The 24140-nt window shown below is 37.6% G+C and overlaps 1 protein-coding gene across 1 annotated transcript in view; it reads right to left on the bottom strand.

The window, feature by feature from the left end:
• Nucleotides 1–23759, bottom strand: part of LOC109827778 (cyclin-H1-1-like) — a 26138-nt gene extending 2379 nt beyond the window's left edge. Inside the window, 11 exon segments of the mRNA XM_020394794.1 lie at nucleotides 27–85; nucleotides 1336–1413; nucleotides 2248–2289; nucleotides 2478–2546; nucleotides 2620–2651; nucleotides 2654–2736; nucleotides 21577–21650; nucleotides 21735–21853; nucleotides 21969–22038; nucleotides 23251–23301; nucleotides 23514–23759. Coding sequence (XP_020250383.1) covers nucleotides 27–85; nucleotides 1336–1413; nucleotides 2248–2289; nucleotides 2478–2546; nucleotides 2620–2651; nucleotides 2654–2736; nucleotides 21577–21650; nucleotides 21735–21853; nucleotides 21969–22038; nucleotides 23251–23301; nucleotides 23514–23573 — 737 coding nt within the window. The 5' untranslated portion in view covers nucleotides 23574–23759.
• Nucleotides 23760–24140: the final 381 nt, after the last annotated feature.

The following is a 24140-nucleotide window of genomic DNA, read 5'->3' as shown; positions in this document are numbered from 1 at the left end:
AAATGTATAAATAGGAAGTTAGGAACCTTTCAAAATTGAGAGCTCCGAGTACTTCATTTGACCTGTGCAAAGCAGCCAATGCCAACTGCACGGAGTGAGAGATGGTGGCCCTCATTATAAATATGCATAGGAAGTAATAAAAGAAGCATAGTAGTCAACACATAGAAATAAAAAAGCCTTCCTAAACTATACTGAAACACCAGTGAGTATTGAAATGCTAGAAATATTTCTCATCTGTTTAAACTGTCAAGAAGATGATTTATTATTTTCACTGATACACTTTGCATGTGATTGATCTATAAAACAATGATACGATGAAGTGAAACTAAATGTTCACTTCAGGAAGAACCAAAAAACCATAACAAGCTGATTTAAGAGAAAAAAAAAAGAAAATAAACTAATGACTCTAGCAGACAATGAGATTTAGAATCTACAGAAATGGTTGGTGATACATGTTCCATGCATATTCAGATGATTGATAAAGTTATACTCTTTCGTGTTTTATGTCACTTGAGACCATAATGGTTTATCACTTCTCCACTTGTTCCGAACTATAAGCCTAAAGGAAGCAGAGACATGATGCATATACATATACGTGCATTACACACACGCACAACCATGCAATGTGCCTATGTTTCTGTGTGTGCATTTGTGCCCCAATGTCTATGTTCATGTGCATGTGCGTGCACACATCAGTGCACACCTACAAATGTATATCTGAATGTGTGGTTGCACAAGGAGAGATAAAGAAAAAACTAATGGTATAAGATAGTCATAAAGTGAGATTAATATTAAGATAAAGGATAATGTTCGTGAGATCTTCCCACATTTTCATCGGCTTGACTAATAAGGTAGTCATGTATCTTTTCCTTCTCACATCTCATGTTTTTTTTATCCGCCTTCTAGCACCTCATGTTAATCCCTTTTCCCATCTCATTGTGTTCTTCTCTCATTATGTTGAAGGAGAAAATTGCCAGAATGATAGATTTGAAGATTCGATATAGATGATTGTATTCTATTATAAGCCATAGATAAAGCCAAGAGCCAAAAGACATATTTCCACTTCTTAAATATCTGAAATTTGAACTCGAATCTACTTCAAGTTTGAAAATTCATGTGATGTTGCAGTGATCAGTATCTAGACGAGCTGCTAGATGATGAAGCATGTTCCTGTGCCCGATATTTGCTACACTTAAGAGCATATAAATATACAAGTAAGTTATTCAGGTTTGCTGACAGGCGTATTGCTGATAGAAGGAAATTACCTGCCCAGGGGGGAAGAGAAGAGGTGCATCCGTCAGCATCATCCTATCAACCTCTATAGAAGGAAATTACCTGCCCAGGGGGGAAGAGAAGAGGTGCATCCGTCAGCATCATCCTATCAACCTCTGATTTGGCAGCTTCTTGCAACTCCTAGGAAGAGAAGAGGTGCATCCGTCAGCATCATCCTATCAACCTCTGATTTGGCAGCTTCTTGCAACTCCTACAAAGATAATTGAATAATTTTAAGGCAAAAAATGTTTCAATTACTGGCAAATACACATCAGTTATGGGGGAAGAAGATTTCCTCAGACACTTAAAAGTTTTTAGGTTTTTTAATGGGTCAGACGCTTCTCGGGACACTCCAGTGATGCTTTCCGAATCATAAAAATGTTGCCTGGACCATTTCATTTTCAGAATAGAAGCTTTTATGTAAAGGCTCTTTGGTTCTTTCCGTTCTCCAATGAAAATTAATCCACTGTGTCAAGTTTCATTTAAATTTCCAACTTTTGTTTAAGTGATGCAACAAACCAATAGGTAAGTGGATTTTATACATAGACATAAACTCTTCTACATACACATATTCAAAACATAGGCAATTCCCATAGTCGGTTCTTGGAACTTCCACAACCATTAATTCCTAAGTTTCAACTGATAAGATGGTTGATACACTGTCCAGAGAATCCAAACAAGTACATCTATTTAAAATGGCTGAGTTTTGATGTTTTTCCTCCTTTTCCCCTATCCCTTCCCTTGATTGCTTTTCTCCTGCCTAAGCTTCTCCTTTTTATATCTTAAGTTCTTAACTTTGTGAACACTCTTGTGATATCAGATCTGACTTTTATTAAAGTTCGCGCACTAGAAGGTATATAATCAATGATTATCAATTAATCAAAAACCTTGATAACAACTAGGTAAATATAATATTTGCTGTAATTGACAATAAATGACTACAAAGATTATATCAAGAAAAATATCTACAATTACCTTTAATTTTTCTTGCTCATTGTCCCTTGCTTGGCAGAACTCCTTAAAAACAGAAAAAGAAAATTAGTCAGTCAAAAAAATATACATAATATGAAAGCCAATAGATGTTGCACTAATATGAAATACTACAGAATACAGGGAGAGGGGCATGAACTATATGTAGCACCTGAGGATTTGTCAAATATTGTATAAGTTTGCATATCAGAAACAGAAAACATGAAATTTCTTACCTGCATATCCTCAACAAAGCCTTCAATTGACCGGTATGGTGCATAAACAATAAGATCAAATCCCAAATTCTGCAGATATTACAAAACTAATATAACCTGGAATTAAGTGACAGATGAAAATAACATAGAAACATGTCAATACCTGGAGAACAATCATCTCATTATTAAGAATTATTGATGATCCTGCTGAATTCCACCAAGTTCCTCAGCAGAAACATGATTTTCTTCTACCTTGCAGGAAGAATATATGCAAGTTAGCCTGCACACATGAAAAACATCTATTCAATTACACTCAAGGTTTTAAATGTCGGATGTCGGGTTTATGTCGGATGGCTGAAATCAATGTCGGATAGCGGAAATTGGGGATATATCGGGGGACATTGACTAAATATCGGATTGTTATATCGGGTAGTACGCATATGTATAATATCATGTCCTAAATGTAATCTAAGCATTCATAAATTCAATATAAGCATAATTTATAAATTCTATAGACTAAATATATAAAAAAGTAAATAATATATGGATTTGGGTTCATAAATTATTTTTATTAGGTTCATAAAGAAACCCTTAAACATGAGAACGGGTCAAGCGGGTTTGGGTATTTATCACTAAACCCAAACCCGATAACAAAAAATAGATCTTAAAAAAAGTACCATATCGGTCGATTTTTCAAAGCTAAAAAATAGGCTGATATGCCCGATATGACCCTAATATTTCCGATTTGGCCCTGAAAACCGACATACGAGTTGAAAACATCCATGTCGTGTCGGTCAAGTCCTCAAACCGATATGTTGGACGACATGTCGGACATATCGGCCGACATTTAAAACCTTAATTACACTATAAGTTTGGTTTCCCTCTACTTAGAATCAAGGTTATAGAAAGCGCTAGGCGGCCTAGGCGTTGGACCCGATGCCTAGAGCCTAGGTGTTTTCCTATTTCCTTAGTTTTTAATTATAATTAATGATAGTAAATGTCAATATTATAGAAAGCTTACGCGCTGGACTGACACCTAGGTAGATTTATTAAGTGGTGGTGGAGGATGTTCCGTTGAAGGTCAGGAGAGGTAGAGGCGATGTTCATAGTTGAAGTTTGGAGGTTAAAGGATGTGTAGGCCGCAATGGAGGAAATCATGATTAATGCCTAAAGGGTGCAGTTCATGTAAGCAGACCACGCTCCCTTAGACGCTCCCAAAACCTAGGTGGGAAACGCATCTACAAGTTTCTTTTTATTGAAGGACCGTCGAAGACAGGTGATGGTCAGATTGATCAGCCAGGGAAATCTTACAGACCAGAATATATAAGTTGTATAGCTCGTTAAATTTGATTATGTATACTCCACTGCTAGTCCCTAAATAAGACGGGGTTACGTCGGGGGCCACTAATTGAATCGGAATTGACTTTCTTAACTTGACATTTAGGGTATCTAACGTTGCACATTGAGTAGGTTAACAAAAAAATTCAAACAGTTGTATTTTCCCTTATTAAAATAACATATTGTTGTAATATGGCCGCAAAGCATACCTAAAATTTTTCAGTTAATAATAGATGGCATGTGCTTAATGCTGGTTCGCCTTGCATCTCAGCAAGCTGGTCCTTTTCACTTGGTGCTGTTGATTTCTTCTCTCGGTTTCTGCTTCTGGCTTGAAGTAGAAACAAGCCAAAACCGTGATACGCAAACACATTAACGGAAACGTCGTATGGTATGAGTAAGAAGAAGAAAATATTTGAAGGGACGAAAAGTGACCGGTTCACTCATCTTTTGCAGCTAGGATCCCAGCAGCTCGTTTAATTTTCGATCAAATCCTCATATCCTTAGCCAGTTGTGGAATTCTTAGTTTGCAGCGTAGATAAGCAAAAAATGTGTGATACAATGCTTGTAAAGGTTGCCTTCAGAGAACATTCGGATATATGGTGATTTAAGTCAGATGAAGAGGTCCAAATGAAGAAAATGACCATAGCGAACAAAATATTCTGCTCAAAATCATGAATTCCATCGTGAAAAAAATGGTATACAGAACAAACTTCATGGGACAAAGCAAGCAATGTTAGGTAAGTGCTGTCAACTAAATAAATAGGATTCAACCAATTTTAGTGTGAGTGATGAAAGACTAGCTGATTAATCTATGTACCACAGGAAGCCAGACGTTGTGTTAGGGACCATACGTAGAAAGGTTAGGTAGGGAGGGTGAGTGGTCAACCGAATCCATAGGGATTCAACCCACACTTTCATTACTATTAAACATAGATTATAGCTAATGAACATATGGCCTATGCACAGGTCGGATCGAAGAGCTTATCCCAAAAGCTCAATGGATGACATCGGTTTGAGCAGCCCTGTTGGTGGGGTGTGAACTCACCTGCCGGAGATAGCATTACTTCTCCAAGTATCTGCACGGAGGTTTGTAAACGTTAGAAGGAAAACACGAGGCGTCAAATACATAACAAGGTAAGGCTGACTATATTCCAAAGACAACCAGGGCCTGCTTGGTTTGTTTTTTGTTTGGAGGAGTGTGATGGTCGTAGCGGCGGTGTGTTTTTTTTTTCGGGGTGGGCGCCGCAGGGTGGGGGAGCTTAAAGAGCTGAGGTGGGACAAAGTATAAATAGGAAGTTAGGAACCTTTCAAAATGAGAGCTCCGGAGAGTACTTCATTTGACCTTGCAAAGCAAGCGAATGCCAACTGCACGGAGCGTGAGAGATGGTGGCCTCATTCAGTAAATATGGCATAGGAATTAGATAAAAGAAGCCATAGTAGCTCAACAGCATAGAAATAAAAAAAGGCCTTCTAAACTATATCTGAAACACCGTGAGTATCTTTGAAATGTAGAAATATTTCTCATGCTGTTTAAACTGTTCTAAGAAGTAGATTTTCATTAGTTTTCACGTCTTGATAGCACTGTGCGATGTGATGATCTATAAAACAATGATACGATGAAGTGAAACTAACATGCTTCGACTTCAGGAAGTAACCAAAAAACCATAACAACGCTGATTTACGGAGGCAAAAAAACCAAAGAAAATAAACTATATGACCTCTAGCAGACAACTGGAGATTTAGAATTCTACAGAAATGTCGGGTTGCGGTGATACATGTTCCATGCTATTCAGATGATGTAAAGTTATACGCTCTTTATGGTGTGTGTGCGGCGGCTGTTTTATGTCACTTGAGACCATAATGGGGTTTATCACTCTCCACTTTGTTCGAACTATAAGCCTAAAGCGAGAGCAGCGACATGATGCATATACCATATACGTGCATTACACACACTGGCACTAACCATGCAATGCTGGCCTATGGTTTCTGGTGCGATTCTGTGCCCCAATGGTCTATGCTTCATGTGCGGTGATGGTGCGGTGCCACACATCAGTGCCCACACCTACAAATGTATACCTGAAGTGTGTGGTTGCCACAAAGGAGAGGATAAGAAAAAGACTTAATAGTATTAAGATAGTCATAAAGTGAGATTAATATTAAATAAAGATAATGTTCGTGAGATCTTCCCACATTTGTTCATCAGGCGTGACTATAAGCGTAGTCACAGTATCTTTTTTCCTTCTCAACATCTCATGTTTTTTTTATCCGCCTGTCTAGACCCATGTTAATCCCTTTTCCCTCTCATTGTGTTCTTCTCTCCATTATGTTGAAGGGAGGGAAAGATTGCCAGCAGAATGATAGATTTGAAGATGTTCGCATCTATAGATGACTGTATTCTATTATAGGCCATAATAAAGCCAAGAGCCAAAAGGACATATTTCCACTCTTTAAAATATCTGAAATTTGAACTCGGACATCTACTTCAAGTTTGAAAATGTTCATGTGATGTTGCAAGGGATCAGTATCTAGCACGAAGCTGCGTAGATGGAGATGGAAGGCCATGTTCCTCGTGCCCGATTATTTGCTACACTTATGAGCATATAAAGTATACAAGTAAGTTATTCAGGGTTTGCCTGGACAGTGCGTTATTGCTGATAGAAGGAAATTACTGCCCAGGGGGGGAAGAGAAGAGGTGCATCCGTCATGCATCATCCTGATCAACCTCTTGCATTTGGGCAGCTTTCTGTGCAACTCCTACCAAAGATTAAATTGATAATTTAAGGCAAAAATGGTGTGTTTCAATTAACTGGCAAATACACATCCAGTTATGGTGGAGGGGAAGAAGATTTCCTCAGACACTAAAAGCTTTTGTAGGTTTATTTAATGGCGTCAGACGCTTCTCGGCGGACACTTCCAGTGTATGGCTTTCGAATCATAAAAATGTTGCATCTGGACCATTCATTTTCAGAATATGAGAGCTTTTATGTAAGAGGCTCTGTTGGTTCTTTCCGTCTCTCCAATGAAAATGTAGATCCGCTGTGTCCTTTCTTTTGTCTCAAGGTTTCATTGTAAATTTGCCAACTTTTGGTTTCAAGTGAGTGCAACAAAAACAATAGGTAAGTGGATTTTATACAGTAGACATAACTCTTCTACATACACATTATTTCAAAAACTATAGCGCCCAATTCCGATAGTCGGTCGTTGCGGCAACTTCCACGAACCATTATATTCCTACAGTTCAACTGGAATCGAAGATGTTGATACACTGTCCAGGAGAATCCAAACACGGTACATCTATTTAAATGGCTGAGTTTTTGATGTTTTTCTCCTTGTTCCCCTATCCCTGTCCCTGATGCTTTTCTTGCCTCCTAAGCTTCTCCTTGTTTATATCTTGAGAGTTGCTTAACTTTCGGTGACACTCTTGTGATATCAGGATCTGACTTTTATTTAAAGTTCGCGCAGCTAAGAAGGTAGTATAATCAATGATTATCAATTAAGCAGAAACCTGATAACACTAGGCTAAATATAATATTTGACTGTAATGACAATGAAATGACTACAAAGATTATATCATAGAAAATATCTACAATTACCTTTATTTTTTCTTGCTCATAAGTCCTGTTGGGCGCCAGGTAACTCCTCTAAAGAGACAGCGGACAAGTGTGAGGCGTCAGCTCAAAAATGATACATGAAATGTCCTGTGTTGCCTTAATGAATGACCAATACGTTACGCATACAGGGGGGGGGGGTGACGCGGCGCGCGCGGCGATTCGAACTCGGTATGGATGTAGGCAGTCGCTCCGACGGGAGTTGTCATAATATCATGCTATATGGAGTTAGCGCATTATCAGAGAACGAGAATAACATGAAATCGTTCCGCCTTACCTGCTCTCCACAGCCGTTCAAGTTGACGCGCTGATGCGGGTGCCATAACACTAGACAATACCAAATTCTGGCCTGATATTAACGCAAACATAATATACACCTGCGAATTAGGAGCTGAAGGCAATTGGAATCGGTAACACTAGAAGTGCACCTGGCGGGTGGGAGAACAATATCTCATTATTAAGAATTATTGATTATCTGTTGAATTCTCCGTTCCAAGTTCAAGCAAGAAACATGCATTTTCTTCTACCTTGCAGGAAGAATATATGCAGTAGCCTGCACACATTTGAAAAACATCTATTCAATTACACTCAAGGTTTAAATGTCGGATGTCTGGGTTTAATGATGGTATGCCTGAAATCAATGTCGCGATACGAAATTGGGATATATCCCGGAGACATTGACTAAAATATCGATTGTGTATATCGGTATTGTAGGTGCGATATGTATAAATCTAATGTCTAAATGTAATCTAAGATTCATAAATTCAATGATAAGCATAATTATAAATTCTATAGACTAATATAAAAAAAGGGTTAATATAATATATGGATTTGGGTTCATAAATTATTTTTATTAGGTTATAAAGAACACCTTAAACATGAAGAACGGGTCAAGCGGGTTTGGGTATTTGATCACTAAACCGAAAACGCCGATAACAAAAAAATAGAGTCTTAAAAAACAGTACCATATCGGTCGATTTTTCAAAGCTAAAAAATACGCTGATATGCCTCGATATGACCCTAAATATTTCCGATTTGGACCCTGGAAAACCGACATACGGGAGTTGAAAACATCCATGTCGTGCGGTCAAGTCCTCAAAACCGATATGTTGGAGACATGTCGGACATATCGCGCCGACATTTAAAAACCTTAATTACACTATAAGTTTGTTCGCCTCTTATCGTTAGAATCCAAAGGTTATAAAAGCGCTAAGGGGGCCTAAGGCGTTGGACCGCATGCCGTAGAGCCTAGGTGTTTTCTTTTTCTTAGTTTTAATTATAAATTAATGATAGTAAACTTCAAATATTATAGAAAGCTACCGCGCTGGACTGACACCTAGGTGATTTATTAAGTGGTGCTGGAGGATGTCGCGTTGAAGCGTCAGGAGAGGTAGAGGGCGATGTTTCATGAGTTGAACGTTTGGAGGTTACAAGATGCTGCGAGGCTGCAATGGAGGAAATCCATGACTCAATGCCATAAAGGGTGCCAGTTCAATGTAAGCAGCATCACGCTCCCTTAGAGCTCGCCGAAACCTAGGTGGGCAGTTTAGGTACCTGCCTAGGGCACTAGCAGCTAGGCAAGCAGCCACCGGTACCTAGCGCGTATAGCTTAGACGCGTCTAGGTGTAGGATATTTTTAAAACATTGCCTTAAAAATTAGTGTTAGAAAGGATTTGAGGATATGTCACGTTATAGCCTCAAAGTGTTCCTTTGAACGTTTTATTTTCTTCAGCGAAAACTGAAGGGTGGGAAACGCTTATTCACTTATTATGTTATTAACTTATCCTTCTTGCCATGTAGGACCAAATAAGAAAACAATAAGTCAACAAAATATATATCAAAATACCTTAAACAAATTAAATCTTTATTGAGTCCACAATTACAAATTCGCCACTGAAAATAAGCTATACTACAGAAAATCATGTGTTCCACTTGCTCTCCCAAATTTGTTTTGCACCACCAGCTACCCCTATCAACACACATCTTAGCATGTACAAAATTTAGTTTTGCAAATATACCCCATACTCATCTATTAGGATCTTTCTTTCACTAACAGATTGGAAACGGCAACAGAATAAAAACTGCCACAGCATACTTCTCTCCTATATACCAATTGTTCTGCACCCTTATCCACATCAAAGATTAGGAAATATGCTTTCCAGCCCCTTATACCGTGGACATAAAAATTTCTTTTGTTATATCTTATAAAATAAATGCGTTTATAATATTCATACTTTTAAATGCACATATCACCACTCTAAAACCTAGAAAAGATAAGGAAAAGGTAGCGCATATAGATTAACTTTTGCGCGTGAAAATTGAGTGTCTTAAAAAATGGTTCTGCTAAAATTGCCAAACTAAACCATCAAACAAGGATCTAAAATGGAATATCAACTATTTAATGATTGCATATAAATTATATGATGATGCTAGGAGTGAGGCAGCCGTTCCCACATAAGGAGTCATCTATTTGACCAACATGAACATCTAACTTTTAGCAGCTTGAATAAGACAATAACTGAAGCCCTCTATGTTTTGCCTTCCTTCCATGAAACCCAAGATAGAAAAATATCAGTTACATGGAGAATAATTAATACATTGCCAGAAGCGTTTTAAGCTTTTAACACATAAGCAACATATGCCATCAGTGCCAGCAGAACCAAAATAAGATAGAACCTTCCTAGCATTCAAAACTCAGACAACCTTCATCCAGGTCGGTCATAATATTTTACACATTTGTTTAAGTATTATAAACATGAAGAGATTACCTAGAGCAAGCTAAAAGTAAAATTGCAGAAGAAATTCAGAAATAGATAAAGATTTTTAATCAGCAACAACTACCAAGTATTTGCCGACTTACATATGTGCTTTGGTGTGATGCTCCATTACAGAACATTGCAAATAAAACCTTTTGAAAGTATATTTATGGCTGTGTGCCTGCAATATAAGAACGTATATTATAAGGCTTACATCGCCAACAAGACTCATATGCCCAAACACATACATTGCAGAGATCGCATATCTACCTGAATTTAATGATCGGGAATCTAAATGCTCCACAAACTTCCTTGATTTTCTGTTTTTTCATAAATATTAACGCCGCATGAATTGCTCCTCTTCACCAATTAAGAGGTTACGCAAGAGAAGTGTCGTTCAGCTTAATACCCAGAGATAATAAAACAATCTCAGTTTGGCAAGAACATTAGGTGAAGTGGAAGATCGACTTACACAAATGAAATGACGAAAAAATACAAATATATGCATGAAATAACATCTACCGTTGCCCTTGTAAAGGCTTAGGATATGACAGTTGAACATCAATATCCACCTCCACACGCGTGCGCAACCCATACTGCAAAATAGGTAAACAGGAAGATAATTTTCCATCAAGAAAACCTGATGAAAATGTTTCAACTGTTACAGAACTTGCATGCTACAAATCATTTACACAGATGAAAGCGCTAATATGATACGATAAACCTCTGAAAGCGAAAGGCGATACTCGAACGCGAAATCTTATCCATTGAAGTCCAGCAGTATAGTTTAACTGACTTGGCCTATGCTATGTTAAAGTAATACAGCTACAGCAAAACCTCCATATAATGTAACTAAATTATAATAAATGGAATGCTGGTAACTCTTTCTCATGCAAAGAAACTAATACTGAACCCATTGGTAGCACAATTAATAATAATGCCAGCCGTAGGAACTCCTGAGAAATCTCATACATTGTAAAATAACATAACCACAAACTCAATACACTTTTTTTGACAAAATGCGTGCTCTTCAAATTAAATAAAATAAAGGACAAATTTTGAAACCGACCTTTTTTCAACTTTATTTGGGCAAAATCGACCACATGCCGGCAAAAAAAAATAGCAAACCGACCCTTTTTCAAAAGAAAAAGGGTCGGTTTTGCAACTATTGCGAGGTTACCGAAGTGCACGGACTACTAGTCCCGTTGCCACTTTCGTGATGTCAATGAGAGATTGCTGAAACAAAGTGCACGGGCTAGCAGCCCCGTGCACTTTGTTTCACAAGCAGCCCTTCAATTCAAATGTCTAGTTGGCCTTTCTATTACGCTTGGAAAGACCTCAACTATTCCCTTGTTTATAGAAGAAAAACATGGCTATTGGTTTACTGTTTCAATTGCGCTATGATGCACTTGCGAACGTCATCATCTTAACCTTCCCCAATTTTTGATCAACTCTCTCACATCAAGCTTGACAATTTTATTATATAATGTTGGTTCGGTGGGCCGGGCAATGAGCTTTCCTAGCCTATGCAATTTCACCCAATGATATTTGCGTTAAATTGGACCAACATAGGGAAAATTCAGTTCGCAGTACATCTTTCATCCCCATTTCTTTTAAGCTGCGAAACAAAGTGCACGGGACTACTAGTCCCGTGCTACTTTGCTTTCCAGCCAGGCTCTCTCGACAACGAGTGCACGGACTAGTAGTCCCGTTGCACTTCATAAAACCTTCACAATTGGCAAAACCGACCCTTTCTTCTTTGAAAAGGTCCGGTTTGCTATTTTTTTTCCACCGGGTGTCGATTCTTGCCCAATAAAGTTGAAAAAGCGGTCGGTTTTCAAAAATTTGTCCCATAAATAAAAATCTTAGAATCAAACTATACCCTCCAGCATTTTTTATAGCCTCTTTGATTTTGCCAGCTTCACGCTTCTCCATTCTATACAGCAACAAATACATAATGGAAATTGGAAAGCCTCTTTTTATTTACACTTTATGGCAGTAAATTGCACATGGAAAACCTTCTTTAGAAACAAGAAATTTAGTTAGAAAGTATATAAAAAAAGAGGGGGAACCCTCAATTTCGCCTCTAAAAGTAGACATTTTCTTCTTGTTAGCGAATTATGGTGCATGAAATTGGAGAATAGCATGGGCATCACAGTTCCTGAGCGGTGAAAATCCACTTTGCCACCATGAGTAGAGGTCTGCGAAATCCGCCCATTGCTGACCTCAGCTACAACTTCAGAATCCATTGTGTTAGTCTATAGAATTCTGCTACTCAATTTAAAAGGATTTTAACTCCAAAGAAGGCATGCCTGAGATCTCCTTGATCTATCGATTCCTTGCCAAAGGTTCTAAGTGCAAGGATTAGCAGTTACTTAGCGGGCTGTTTGCTTGCCCTAAAAAAGAAGGAAATCAAGAAATAGGAAACCTGATTTCTTTAAAAAATTGTATTTATAGTTGTCTTTGCGTTGGCTAAAAAAAGAAGAAATCAAATAAGTAGGAGATGCAGATGAGAGAATTGTCACCATATTATTGGATGAATGTGAGTGTTTTTTTAAGAAAAGATATTTTGAGTGCTTGTTTGGTTGGTTAAAAAAGCAAGGAAATCAAAGAATAGGAAACCTATTTTCTTATAATAGCGTTTCTTCTCTTGTGTTTTGCTCTCATTCTTAAAAATTAGGAGATGAGATGAGATAGTCATGAGTTGTATTATATTATTGGGATGATGTGACTCACACTTAAGGAAACAATTTCCTTGTTTTTTTGCGAGGAAATGGGTGAGGTGATGAAATGGAGATGAGATGAGATGAGTTGCTCACAATATTATGGAGATGTGGGGTGATTTTTAAAGTATGAGATGCTGATGGCAGATTGAGATGCAGTGGATGCGATGTGACCCATTTCTTTTGTTTGGGTTTATTTTATACTTGCATTGATATGAGATGAGTTGTTGAAGTGAAAAATAACATTTTATGGAGATGCTGGATGAGTTGCTTGGATGAAATAATATTTTTAATGTTGCTGCGATAAGTTTTAGGGATTGGAAATGCGCGTGAACAATTGCACTTTTGGAGATTCCAAACTTCTAATCCTATTCTTTGGTTTTTGAAACCAACCCAAACAGCCCCTTAGCGGTCAGCGAGGCAGGCGGGAGGCAGCCACAAGAAACAACACTTTTTAGCCAAAGAGTTCAGACGTGCTTCTAAAATCCGAAACCAGATCTCGTTAGGACCACACCCAAACCCGACACGGTCCACTTAGCCAAAGTGATGAGCTGAAAACATAGGCCTGACAATTTTCAATTTCGCCAATTTTAACCTAGTTTCAGGCTACCTAACTGAAATTAGCGCAAAATTCCAAATACAGTGCTCACGAACTATACTACCGAAATTAGAATTCTCCATGCTAGTTTAGCTAAAAAAATTAAACTAGCGCGATTATCAATCCCATATAGTTAAATATATGTTAAAACTACTTCATTGCCGGATCCTAGAATCGCCTATAAAGGTTTATAGAAAATTAAATTAACCATGGGGATTCTGAATCTCCGTGCAGTTTGTATAGACCAACAAAATCTTTCATGGATTCCCAATTCCCATGCGAGTGAAGGGCATCCATTCACAGAGAACATGTTTCTCTGTGATTTCATCCTATAGTCCACATGCATTGGTTTGTATAGACAACAAAATCTTATTATGAGATTCCCAATTCACATGCGAGCCTTGAAGCGGCATCATTTCACAGAGAACCATGTTCTCTGTTGATTTTCATCCCGATAGCTCCACCGTTGATTGGGGATCACGTTGAGCCTCTATTTATTCACCTCTAAGACCCACCAACCCAATTACATGTTTCACCTTTCTCTCTTTTAAAAAACACGATTCTCACTTATTTCTCTTTTCTCATTTCTCTATATCTTCTCCCTCTCTCCCTCTTTTCCCTCTAGCGGGCTTGTCATTCCTTGACCATCCTCCCTCTCTCCCGTATATAATTCCGACCATCTCTATCACCTCTTCTCCCTTACCGCCACTGATCTCCTTGGTACCAAAGTTTTCCGAAGTTCTCAGATATCAATTTTTAGCGGTTTTGACCTTTTTTTTTCGATATAAACTTTTTTTGGATTTCCCCCTAAATTTTTACATATTCTCTACTAATTTATTTTAAGCTTTAGATATGAAAATGCAAAAAATTTCAAGGCCATTAAAAAGGGAATCTATCACCGCATCACCATTGCTAAATTGCTTAAGACAATATTTTAGAGATAACTTAAGAGGAGGCAAGAAGGACAAGTGCATCTACAAGATCTTCCTTTGCCGTAAGCTGGATGTGCAATGCGAGAAATATGTTTATGATGCAACACCATGAGAGGAAATTAAGTCATTTCGTAAGCGTGTGCATGATTGGATTGAGACAAGTTTAGGTCCGAGTAATGTCCAAAGGTGAAGCTTTTATATGTTGAAGATAGTTAGGAAACGACTTTGTATGATGCGACCAAAATACTTGTAAGAGTTTCAATGTGTGCATAGGCTGAGCTCATGTTATATGCCAATATAGTGCTTAAGTTGCCAAGATATGTATCTTACGGGCTTAATAATTTTTTCAAGAAGACATTACACTTGAAGCAAATAGTCTTGTTGGAGTTGCGCCTCAAAAGTTAAAGGCATATTTAGCGATTAGATTGTTTATGCTCAATCATGTCATAAGTTGTTAGATACAAAGTTTAATTAAATAGGAGGTCATTTGAGGGATTCTCACATATACGAAAAGTATCTCTATACACAGTTTAATTATACTTGCTTAAATCCATACTTGCTACATACATGTAAATATACCTAAGTTACCATGCTCCTTGTGCCCTATGTTGCCTAGCAGCCTTGCTTCGGCATTTAGAGGAGCACGGGGATATCACCACTGATGACTTCACCGTAGAGTGTTATTCAATCTATACTACCAACAAAACATACAATGATTGTTTTCATTACCACTATTACAAATATTCAACATTGCGACACATAGCAGGCCCCAGGACATTACCTTCTTCGATATAGTGAGAACGGGGTGCACCTCATTCTGTACGATCTGAAATACTATGGATAAAGCGCAGGAGAAGGGACTGGAGGCAAAAATTAGGTGTAGTCGATGCAATCACAGGGCCACAATAAAAATAATTGTTCCAATTAGGCTTATGGAGTTTATTATTTGTGGCTTGATTGTATGGATCATGTGACTGACTGTTTTGCGCCACTATATATGATATAAGGCTACTAACCTTGCCCAATACTCTTGTTATTATAAAACATATATTTCATGCTATTAAATCTTGAAGTGGAATCTATATGGCTGCCCTTACAGGAATAATCCGTGTACTGCTGCGTCTTTATATGTTGATATAATTACTCCTTGCCCACATGCTTTTATTTTTTAGCTTTCCCTTTTTATCTTCTATATTGTTTAGTTCTAATTGAAGTTACATACGCATTAAGTCATTTAACTAAGAAAACTTAATGTATTGTATTTTAATTATCAGTAGAGAGATATACTATGGGACCTGGCACCAATCTAAGGTCACACACCTACACCAGCAGAACCAGTCATCGCTTCACACCGAGATTGGTTAGAAGTTAACCAGGTAAGTAAATTAAGTATATATTTCTCTCAGTTTTGTTGTGTGAATTTAAATTTGTGTATTCTAAAGATTTTTCTTTAATTTGGCGAATTAATGTGCAAGCCATTAATCAGAGATCAACATAGTTGATCATGCCCAGAGTCATTCAGGATGCCGGAGATGCGAGGATGGATTGATACCTTATATCTTGCTTAGTCAGGCCACCTTTTAGGAGTGTTCTTCACGTGAGATGCGATTAAGTTGCTGGCCCTTAACCGTGTTCTACCCTTTGACCCATGTGGAGGCTAAGATTCAATCACCTTTCATATGCATAAAGTGACCGAGCGTACCATTACACTCCAGGATGTAGCGCCAACTTGAGCTCTAGATTTTGATGCGACGGGCTATTTTATGCGGCACTAATAACCATAATTTGGTGAGGATACTATGTGCACAGAGGCTTCTTTTGCGACATGTTCCTCATTTGACATGCATGTGTTCGATGCAAGCCCTATTGTTAATTTGAGAGAAGTTTATTGGAGATATACCTATTGATGCTACCGAGAAGACGATTCAGTATTTGTGCTTCCGTGCCTTAAATTTTATGCATTGCTACACTATATGTTATTTCCTGATGCCCCAAACAAAAATCTTAACATCAGCCTTTGATGGTGGACCATTCTTGAGCGATTTAGCGAGGTGGCACCTTTCATAGCGACGGTAGCCACATATTGCGCATACATTTATAGGAGCACTAGCCAGGGTTTCATTGATGCGAGAATAAATAAATCAAGAGTTGCATAACATGCTAGAGCGGTTTTCCGCGTGCATGGGGACACATACATACTTGAACGATCTAATTTTACATATGCATCGCATTCTATAGTCGGTCTGCTTTTTCCATAGGATGCATGTATATAAATGTAATATTTAAAATCTTTTTATTATTACTTTTTATCTCATATTCGCAATTTTTGTGATATACTTTTCATGTCAAACCAGATATAACGTAACGAGGTCATCTAAAAACCCCAGCTCACTACATGAGATTTTTATAAAAATTAGCTTGATATCATGCAACAACAAAAAATGTAAAATTCTGTCTCACAGGCTTCAAAATGAATATTCATATATTTTTTAGAGCATGTTAACTACACATTTTTTTTCAAAAATTAAAATTTTAATTCGAACGGCACGCCTATGCTCAGAATGATCTCAATTCTCTTGCATCTATTTGACGAGAGCCATTGATTATGTGGATGGAGGTCCTAAAGCTCCCATTGATATGTTTATAAGAATGTCAAAGATGGCATGTGTCGGAATGGATGATCCATGTGAACCCAATAATCCATGCAAGACAATGCTGAATCTTTAGGAGACAATCGCTCACTGCTCACATGACGATACAGATACATCAATCTGTGGTTGGGAGAGATATACTATACTCTAACATAATACTGAGTGATGATAGGACCAGAATCGTACATAGAGCCATGAGAGAAACTCTACGTGGCGTTATAACGAGTAGTATATATGGCGTTGATTTTGGCAATATCACAGCCAGATGGATCATACGTGGACCACGCCAAAAACTGTGATTCGTATTGCACCACCCGTCGATACTTACATCCTAAGGGCCATAGACCTTGAGAGAGCAATATCTAAGGCTCTTAAACTTATTTAAAAAGAAATTCATATTTTAAAATTATATTACTTGCCTAAATTGTGTATATCCTAATAAAAATGCATATCCATGTATTTGATGAAATTGAAGAAGGAATATAAAGTGAGAGTATAGCTAAGATCCAGGATCCAAAAGTAATTATCACTATTCATAAGATCAGACAGACAATAGCCGAATGTGTCTCCATATGCATCAGTGCCAGATGAATGATTGTCGAGGGACCAAGGACACACCATTTTTTAGATGGTGTACACCGCAGAAAGATGTAAGACATATTTTTAGCCTCGGCGCACATGATGACTAGGAGCTGACACTTACTCAGCCTCAATACACAAATAAGACTAGCCGAGATCATCGAGGCCTCGATGATCAACAGACAGTTAAGGGTGGGAGACAGGTCGGGAAAGAGTAAAGGGAACGCACCATAAAAGAAGGCGAGAGAAGGAGGGACGGACTTCTAGCGACGTCTGTAGATTTTTTTATATGACATCTCATTTATTTTTAGCTGATTGTCTGATCTTTTGTGAAAATATATGGTTGGATAGTGGCTTAGATTGTTTAAAATGATTACTTGTTGGCCATGGATTTTTGTATACACAAATGTGCGTTAGAAATTTCGTTCTGTCATATGTGATTTGCATATATGTATTGTGTATATAAAATAGGTTGCAAAAGAGTATTTCGTGTATATGTGGTTGCACATATGTGATTATTGTATATAATAAAACATGTTTGCCCAAAAGAGATAGCATGTATATGTAGAGTTAGATAATATGTTTGCAGTTGCGTAATATATAAAACATGTTTGTGGAACAAAACAGGATAGCAAATTTGAGTTTCTGCCATTTTCTAACAGCTTTTCTGTGATAGTTTTGGATTTGAAAACAAAAGAGAGTTAGCCTTTCCTTGTATGAAAACCCCTGCATAATTCACGCAGAATTTTGAATCGTGAGGAGCTTTGATAATTCTAAGCTCCATGGGATTCATAATATTGTCGAGATTTCTCCATGCAACTCCATAGCGATTCGAATCCCATTAGAGCTTGGTGCAGCTTCTAAACTAATGCGATTGAGATTCCATATAGTTTGCATTTTCTAATAACTATATGTGACTTTCTCATTCCTTGAGTTCGTAGCACCAACTTCAGCCAAGTGGCTTAGAAACTAGGTCAAATTACGCCAAATACAACGTGCAAAGTAAGTTTGAACGTGACAAATTAACCTGTTCGAAAAAAAGTCAAATTTGAAATATTTGCCCGAATGCAAAAAACTCCACCGGTCACTCAACAGATGCGCTATTTATTTCAAGTGTGCCAATGTGGGAGCCGTATGGCTTAACCCCCTAAAATAAACAACAAGAAAACACAGTAGAGAAAAGTACCACTAGCATTTATAATGAGGTTCGGACAAACTTGCTTAATGTCCTCATGAGCCACACAATAAATTTATTTTATTACTTACCAAATTTACAACTTACAAAAGCAGAAGAATCTCAAACTCTTTGAGATCTCTCAATCAAAAGGCAAACGGTTACTATAGATTCGTACAGTAACTCGTCGAAGAATTTATTCAACTGAAAAATTGCCCCGCTCAGAATCACCCCTCTGAGTGCCTTGGAGAAAATCATGAGAAGCAGAGGTTAGAGAAGAACCTCAGCTACTGCGCGAGTTTTTAGAGAACGATAGTACTTAAAAAATCTCAGCGTTATCTCGTACTCTGGGTTCCCTTTAAATTAGCGAAAACCCTAGTTGAATATGAAACAGGCTATAACAGGCCTATTCATTTGTCTTCTTTTCTGCCCGCAGTTCACCTGCGAGCTTTGCCTCACATTGCTCTGCACAAAGCTCGCCTATGAGTCTACCTGTGAGCTCGCCTGCCGATAGCTTCTTCACAGCTCGCCTGTACTGTAGCTTGATGCTCGCCTACGCATTCTGCTTTGAGCTCGCCTGCACTTTCTGCTACGAGCTCGCCTGTGCCTGAGCTCGCCTGCACTTCTGCCCTTGAGCTCGCTGTGCCTGAACTCGCCCTGCACTTTTTCTTAAGCTTGCCTGGCCGCCTGAGCCTAGCCCATGTAATTCCTAACTTAAGCTCCGCCTGGTTTCATCACTTACTGAATTTTTGCTTTGTGTGCTTGTTACTTAAGGTTTGGGTCTACACCCCAAAACCAATAGTCTCCCACTTGGAGACCAAACCGCCATCTGCCAAAGCTTTCTCATCGGGCACCTTCTCCTACCTGGAGAATTATTCTTTCTCATACGGTGTGTGGCTTTAGCCCTCATCTCTTACACGTTCGAAGGCCCAACTGAAGTGCCACAACTCTTGGTTTCTGAATGATTACCGTCTTTGTTAACATAATCTGCCTGGCATATATACTTCTCTGGATTTATCCAGTTTTAACACACCATCTTCTAATAGGATTTTTGATGAAGTGGTATCGAAGCTTTAATATGCCTTCGTTCTGTAGAATGAAATGCTTAATTCTTAGCAAGTGCTATCACACTCTAACCTATCACTTGCAAAACATTCTTCTCCTGGTTTGATCCCAACTCAGTTAATAAATCCTGAAGCTAGTATCATCTATTTACTAGCCTTCAGTCACTACAACATACTCAGGCTTCCTATAGTGGACAGAGTGACAATCTTCTGTATCTTGTGATATCCAACAACAACTGTATTTTCAAACCAGTGGAATACGATAGCCTGGTGGTGCTGATTGATCGCACTTTATCCTCCTCTTACCTAGGCGTAAGCCTAGACGGGTTAGGCTGAGGATTTTTAAAACATTGCTTAAAATTAGTGTAGAAAGTTTGAGGATATGTCACGTTATAGCCTTCAAAGTGTTCCTTTGAACTTTTATTTTCTTCAGAAAACTGAAGGTGGGGAAACGTTTTCACTTATTAGTTATTACTTATCCTTCTTTTTGCCATTAGACCAAAAAGAAACAATAAGTCAACAAAATATATTATCAAAATACTTACAAATTAAATTTTATGAGTCCACAATTACAAATTCGCCACTGAAAATAAGCTATACTACAGAAAATCAGTGTCCACTGCTCTCCCAAATTTGTTTTGCACAGCTACCCCTATCAACACACATCTAGCATGTACAAAATTTAGTTTTGCAAATATAACCCCATACTCATCTATTAGGACTTTCTTTACTAACAGATTGGAAACGGAACAGAATAAAAACTGCAGCATACTTCTCTCCTATATACCAATTGTTCTGCACCCTTATCCACATCAAAGATTAGGAAATATGCTTTTCCAGCATACCCGTGGATAAAAATTCTTTTGTTTTAATATCTTATAAAATAAAGGTTTATAATATCATACTTTAAATTGCACATATCACCACTCTAAAACCTAGAAAGATAAGGAAAAGGTAGGATATAGATTAACTTTTGGTGTGAAAATTTGTCTTAAAAAATGGTGTAAAATTGCAAACTAAAGCATCAAACAAGGAATCTAAAGAATATCAAGTATTTAATGATTGCATATAAATTATATGAGATGTCTAAAGCATCAAACAAGGAATCTAAAGAATATCAAGTATTTAATGATTGCATATAAATTATATGAGATGTAGAGTGAGGCAGGTTCCCACATAAGGAGTCATCAAGTATTTAATGATTGCATATAAATTATATGAGATGTAGAGTGAGGCAGGTTCCCACATAAGGAGTCATCTATTTGACCAACCATGAACATCTAACTTTAGCAGTTGAATAAGACAATAACTGAAGCCCTCTATGTTTTGCTTCCTTCCATGAACAAGATAGAAAAATATCAGTTACATGAAATAATTAATAACATTGCAGAAGGTTTTAAGTTTTAACACATAAGCAACATATCCATCCAGTTACATGAAATAATTAATAACATTGCAGAAGGTTTTAAGTTTTAACACATAAGCAACATATCCATCTAGTGAGAGAACCAAAAATAAGATAGAACCTATCCTAGCATCAAAACTCAGACAACCTTTCCAGTGGTCATAATATTTTACACATTTGTTAAGTATTATAACATGAAGAGATTACCTAGGGCTAAAAGTAAAATTGCAGAAGAAATTCAAAATAGATAAAGATTTTAAATCAGCAACAACTACCAAGTATTGCGACTTACATTATGTGTTTTGGTTGATGCTCCATTACAGAACATTGCAAATAAAACCTTTTGAAGTATATTATGGCTGTTGCCTGCAATATAAGAACGTATATTATAAGGGCTTACATCGCAACAAGACTCATATGCAACACATACATGAAGAGATCCATATCTACCTGAATTTTATGAGGGAATCTAAATGCTCCACAAACTTCTTGAATTTTCTGTTCATAAAATACCCGCATGAATTGCTCCTCTTCACAATTAAGAGGTTTCGGAAGAGAGTGTCGTTCAGCTTAATACCCAGAGATAATAAAACAACTCAGTTTGCAAAGAACATTAGGTGAAGTGGAAGATGGACTTACACAAATGAAATGAAAAATACAAATATATGCATGAATAACATCTACCGTTGCCTTGTAAAGGCTTAGGATATGACAGTGAACCATCAATATCCACCTCCACACGCGTGGAACCATACTGCAAAATAGGTAAACAGAAGATAATTTTCCATCAAGAAAACCTGATTGAAAATGTTTCAACTGTTACAGACTTGCATGTACAAATCATTTACCACAGAGAAAGGTAAATGATACGATAAACCTCTGAAAGGGGAAAGGATACTCGAACGCGAAATTTATCCATTGAAGTCAGCAGTATAGTTAACTGACTTGGCTATGCTATGTTAAAGAATACAGCTACAGAAAACCTCCATATAATGTACTAAATATAATAAATGGAATGCGGTAACTCTTTTCATGAAAGAACTAATACTGAACCCATGGTAGACAATTAATAATAATGCCAGCGTAGGAACTCCTGAGAAATCTCATACATTGAAATAACATAACCACAACTCAATACACTTTTTGACAAAATGGGTCTTCAAATTAAATAAATAAAGGACAAATTTTTGAAACCGACCTTTTTTCAACTTTATTGGGCAAAATCGACCACATGGGAAAAAAATAGGCAAAACCGACCCTTTTCAAAAGAAAAGGGTCGGTTTTGCAACTATGGAGGTTTTACGAAGTGCACGGGACTACTAGTCCCGTGCACTTCGTTGTCAAGAGAGATTGCTGGAAACAAAGTGCACGGGACTAGCAGTCCCGTGCACTTTGTTTCCAAGAGCCCTTCAATTCAAATGTCTAGTTGCCTTCTATTACCTTGGAAAGACCTCAACTATTCCCTTGTTTATAGAAGAAAAATGGGTATTGGTTACTGTTTCCATTGGCTATGATGCACGCGAAGGTCATCATCTTAACCTTCCCCATTTTATCAACTCTCTCACATCAAGCTTGACAATTTATTATATAATGTTGGTTCGGTGGGGGGCAATGAGCTTTCCCTAGCTAGCAATTCACCAATTGATATTTGCGTATTGGACAACATAAGGGAAAATTCAGTTCGAGTACATCTTCATCCCCATTTCTTTTAAGCTGGAAACAAAGTGCACGGGACTACTAGTCCCGTGCACTTTGTTTCCAGCAGGCTCTCTCGACAACGAAGTGCACGGGACTAGTAGTCCCGTGCACTTCATAAAACCTTCACAATTGCAAAACCGACCCTTTTCTTTTGAAAAGGGTCGGTTTTGCCTATTTTTTTTCCACGGGGTCGATTTTGCCCAATAAAGTTGAAAAAGGGTCGGTTTCAAAAATTTGTCCATAAATAAAATCTTAGAATCAACTATACCTGCTCCAGCATTTTTATAGCTCTTTGATTTGCAGCTTCACGCTTCTCCATCTACAGCAACAAATACATAATGAAATTGGAAAGCCTCTTTTTATTTACCACTTTTTATTGCAAGTAAATTGACATGGAAAACCTCTTTAGAAACAAGAAATTAGTAGAAAAGTATATAAAAAAAAGGGGGAACCCTCAATTTCGTCTAAAAGTAGACATTTTCTTCTTGTTCAGGAATTATGGGGATGAAATTGGAGAATAGATGGGATCACCAGTTCCTGAGGGGTGAAAATCCACTTTGCACGATGAGTAGAGGTCTGGAAATCCGCCATTGCTGACCTCAGCCTACAACTTCAGAATCCAATTTGTTGTTAGTCGTAATAGAATTCTGCTACTCAATTTAAAAGGATTTTAACTCCAAAGAGGATGCTGAGATCTCCTTGATATCGATCCTTGCAAGGGTTTAGTGAAGGATTAGAGTTACTTAGGGGCTGTTTGCTTGCCCTAAAAAAGAAGGAAATCAAGAAATAGGAAACCTATTTCCTTTAAAAAATTGTTTTATAGTTGTTTGGTTGGCTAAAAAAAGAAAGAAATCAAATAATAGGAGATGAGATGAGATGAATTGTCACCATATTATTGGATGATGTGAGTGTTTTTTAAGAAAAGATATTTTGAGGTTGTTTGGTTGGTTAAAAAAGAAGGAAATCAAAGAATAGGAAACCTATTTCTTATAAATAGGTTCTTCTCTTGTGTTTGGTTCATTCTTAAAAATAGGAGATGAGATGAGATGAGATGAGTTGTCATTATATTATTGGATGATGTGACTCACACTTAAGGAAATCAATTTCCTTGTTTTTTTGGAGGAAATGGGTGGTGATGAAATGGAGATGAGATGAGAT

The sequence above is a fragment of the Asparagus officinalis genome, unplaced genomic scaffold (assembly GCF_001876935.1).
Source record: "Asparagus officinalis unplaced genomic scaffold, Aspof.V1 AsparagusV1_Un432, whole genome shotgun sequence".
In the NCBI taxonomy this organism is placed as follows: Eukaryota; Viridiplantae; Streptophyta; class Magnoliopsida; order Asparagales; family Asparagaceae; genus Asparagus; species Asparagus officinalis.
Note: the sequence above shows the minus strand (reverse complement) of the source record. Positions and strands in the feature narration are given on the sequence as shown.